Below are 3989 nucleotides of genomic sequence, written 5' to 3' on the forward strand. Positions count from 1 at the left end.
ATAATTAGCACAAACACCACCTTTCTCTGTCGTTGATAATTAGCACAAACACCACCTTTCTCTGTCGTTGATAATTAGCACAAACACCACCTTTCTCTGTCGTTGATAATTAGCACAAACACCACACTTTCTCTCTCGTTGATAATTAGCACAAACACCACCTTTCTCTCTTGTTGATGATTAGCACAAACACCACCTTTCTCTCTTATTGATAATTAGCACAAACACCATCTTTCTCTCTTGTTGATAATTAGTACAAACAACGTCTTTCTCTCTTTATATTCCCATTTTCAGTGAAACTTACACTGTTATCCCTAAATCTTCTAGCTACTGACGTAAATATATCGTGTGATGTAGATATATTGTGTGAAGTAAATATATCGTGTGACGTAGATATATTATGTGAAGTAAATATATCATGCTCATTTTCATCAGACCGACTTGGACGAGATGCTGAACGAGGCTAAGCAGTCTGAAGAGAAGGCCAAGAAGGCCATGGTGGACGCTGCTCGACTTGCGGACGAACTGAGAGCCGAACAAGAACACGGACAGCAACAAGAGAAGATGCGAAAAGCGATGGAAGCTCAGATGAAGGACCTCCAGATCCGGCTGGACGAGGCCGAGGCTGCGGCTCTGAAGGGCGGGAAGAAGATCATACAGAAGTTGGAACAGAAGGTCCTAATTTATAAACATTTACTTCAAGATCATGTAGTATTGATTTTAACAGAAGTTTTGTAATTATCGAAAATATGATGTCTTAAATACAATTTTTTACTTTATCATCTTGATGACTTCACGTTAAAATTATTAAAGATATTTCTTTTTATTCTTTGATCAAATTACCTTTACAATAAATCTTTATAGGTGCGGGAACTTGAAAATGAACTAGAAGGTGAACAGCGCCGCCACGCGGACGCTGCCAAGAATTCCAGAAAGGCAGAGCGTAGAAACAAGGAACTTCAGTTCCAGGCTGAAGAAGACCGTAAAAACCACGAACGTATGCAAGACTTGGTGGATAAACTACACCAAAAGATCAAGACTTACAAGAGACAGATCGAGGAAGCTGTAAGTGTTTTACATATAAGTACATTATCAGTAACATGTTAGCATGTAAACTACGGTAAAGTACATCATCAGTAACATGTTAGCATGTAAACTACGGTAAAGTACATCATCAGTAACATGTTAGCATGTAAACTACAGTAAAGTACATTATCAGTAACATGTTAGCATGTAAACTACAGTAAAGTACATCATCAGTAACATGTTAGCATGTAAACTACAGTAAAGTACATTATCAGTAACATGTTACCATGTAAATTACTGTAAAGTACATTATTAGTAACTTGTTAGCATGTAAACTACGGTAGAGTACACTATCAGTAACATGTTAACATGTAAACTACAGTAAAGTACATCATCAGTAACATGTTAGCATGTAAACTACAGTAAAGTACATTATCAGTAACATGTTAGCATGTAAACTACAGTAAAGTACATTATTAGTAACTTGTTATCATGTAAACTACGGTAAAGTACATCATCAGTAACATGTTAGCATGTAAACTATGGTAAAGTACATTATCAGTAACATGTTAGCATGTAAACTACGGTAGAGTACACTATCAGTAACTTGTTATCATGTAAACTATAGTAAAGTACATCATCAGTAACATGTTAGCATGTAAACTACAGTAAAGCACGTAAAGCAGACTGACTGAAATAATTATGGTATATTGCTCCTGGATATTGTAATTTAACTTGAAAAGTCTGTCTTCAAACACTATTAATGACAAGTTTGTCCTGAAATAGCCTACTACATCTATAAAGGATAACATGCAGTAAAACCATTAATCATGTGTACTATTTTATTCGACAGGAAGAGATTGCTGCTTTGAACTTGGCCAAATTCCGTAAAGTACAGCAAGAACTGGAGGACGCTGAGGAGAGAGCAGACATGTCAGAAAACGCTCTAGCCAAACTCCGAGCAAGGAACCGTAGCTCAGCCTCAGCTGGCCGGGGAACTAGTCCAGGAGTAAGTTAACCAGATCCTGTACTAAGTAAACATGTGTAGAACACGACATATAGCTCAGCTGGTTTAGGAACTAGTCCAGGAGTAAGTTAACCAGATATCCGTCATACTGATAGGTACTTGTGACAGGGGTCTCTCACGTCCGTCATACTGATAGGTACTTGTGACAGGGGTCTCTCACGTCCATCATACTGATAGGTACTTGTGACAGGGGTCTCTCACGTCCGTCATACTGATAGGTACTTGTGACAGAGGTCCCTCACGTCCGTCATACTGATAGGTACTTGTGACAGGGGTCTCTCACGTCCGTCATACTGATATGTACTTGTGACAGAGGTCCCTCACGTCCGTCATACTGATAGGTACTTGTGACAGAGGTCCCTCACGTCCGTCATACTGATAGGTACTTGTGACAGAGGTCCCTCACGTCCGTCATACTGATAGGTACTTGTGACAGAGGTCCCTCACGTCCGTCATATTGATATGTACTTGCGACAGGGGTCCCTCACGTCCGTCATACTGATAGGTACTTGTGACAAGGGTCTCTCACGTCCGTCATACTGATAGGTACTAGGGTCTATTTAGGGTGAAATATAAACTTCTTACATGTATGTTTATAAAAAATGTTGACTTACAGTATTCAGAACAGACGACCATTTATTCTTCATCAACACCGACTTTAGTCCTAGGACGGCTTGGTCTCATGACAGGCTGGTGAGAAAAACAAAAATGTGTTGAAACAAAACGACGAATAACACATGATATTTATGGAAATCTTCTACACATGTTTACTTGGTAAGGATCTGGTTAACTTACTCCTGGACTAGTTCCTACACCAGCTGAGCTATATGTCGTGTTCTACACATGTTTAGTTAGTACAGGATCTGGTTAACTTACACCTGGACTAGTTCCTACATGGTGAGAGACCCCTGTCACAAGTACATATTAATATGATGGACAAGTGAGAGACCCCTGTCACAAGTACATATTAATATGATGGACAACGTCCTTCAACTGAACTTGAAGTAATTTATATTGTTAGAGTCCCGGCTAAGACTAGAAACATCCATACTCTGTTATTTTAATAATTTAATGTTTGACAATGAAATGATGATTCCTTTCTGGCTGAACATTTCCGGGTTTCTCACGTTTAACTAAAACTTGAAAAGTTTATGAGAAAGACGACACCTGGTAGTCATGAGAAACATTTATTTGAAAGGCACATTTCATACACATAGGTTTTTGTATAGGAACATATATGACGTGAAGCTGGATAGATACACTCGTGTGTGTACCCCCAATATTCTTAATTAACGGAACAAATTAATAGCCCCGGTCAAATATTCGGATTCACTAAGTTTTCTACTTTTGCACACAACTACAAATGAAATGTTTACAAATCGCCCTTTGACCAATAACCTTTAGACCAGTCATAGAAGCAGCTGTCATCTACGTAGGCGCAAATTTTCAGAGGCAAGCGAAAAACCTGTAAAAGAAACACATTTCTAAATAATCAAGAAATAAAAATAAACTCAGATTAAAACATGTTTCCGGAAATCATCATTAAGATGTTACTTGTTATCTCTAGATGTATCTGTTTTATCTTACCACCTTCATTTCAGGATTCTGAGCCCTAAAAAAACCTAAACAACTGTTCCCGTAGTTCATATAAACAGTTTTAAAAACTGTTTTACATGTCATTTGGTTGTTGTTATTATTTGTATCATTAAATTATACCTTTTTAAACCCAAGGTATCGTTTCCAGCTAAGAGTCGAAATTAGATAAATAAACAACACAACCTGCGGCTCAAAAAGATAAAAACCATCTGTAACGTTACATGTCTAGATTTTGTTAATATTCACTGGATAGAATACTGAGTATTTACACGTGGAACAGGGTCTCTCACGTTTCAGACCAGTATAAAAAAAAACACAACAAGTTTAGCTGAAGGACCTT

General features: G+C 37.9%; 1 protein-coding gene across 1 annotated transcript in view; it reads left to right on the forward strand.

The window, feature by feature from the left end:
* The window catches only part of LOC106476307 (myosin heavy chain, muscle-like), a 15883-nt gene extending 13830 nt beyond the window's left edge, over positions 1 to 2053 (forward strand). Inside the window, exons 17-19 of the mRNA XM_013936967.2 lie at positions 436 to 675; positions 865 to 1065; positions 1880 to 2053. Coding sequence (XP_013792421.2) covers positions 436 to 675; positions 865 to 1065; positions 1880 to 2044 — 606 coding nt within the window. The 3' untranslated portion in view covers positions 2045 to 2053. The remainder of the gene's footprint in view (positions 1 to 435; positions 676 to 864; positions 1066 to 1879) is intronic.
* The last annotated feature ends 1936 nt before the right edge of the window (positions 2054 to 3989 follow it).

The sequence above is a fragment of the Limulus polyphemus genome, unplaced genomic scaffold (genome assembly GCF_000517525.1).
Source record: "Limulus polyphemus unplaced genomic scaffold, Limulus_polyphemus-2.1.2 Scaffold10240, whole genome shotgun sequence".
In the NCBI taxonomy this organism is placed as follows: Eukaryota; Metazoa; Arthropoda; class Merostomata; order Xiphosura; family Limulidae; genus Limulus; species Limulus polyphemus.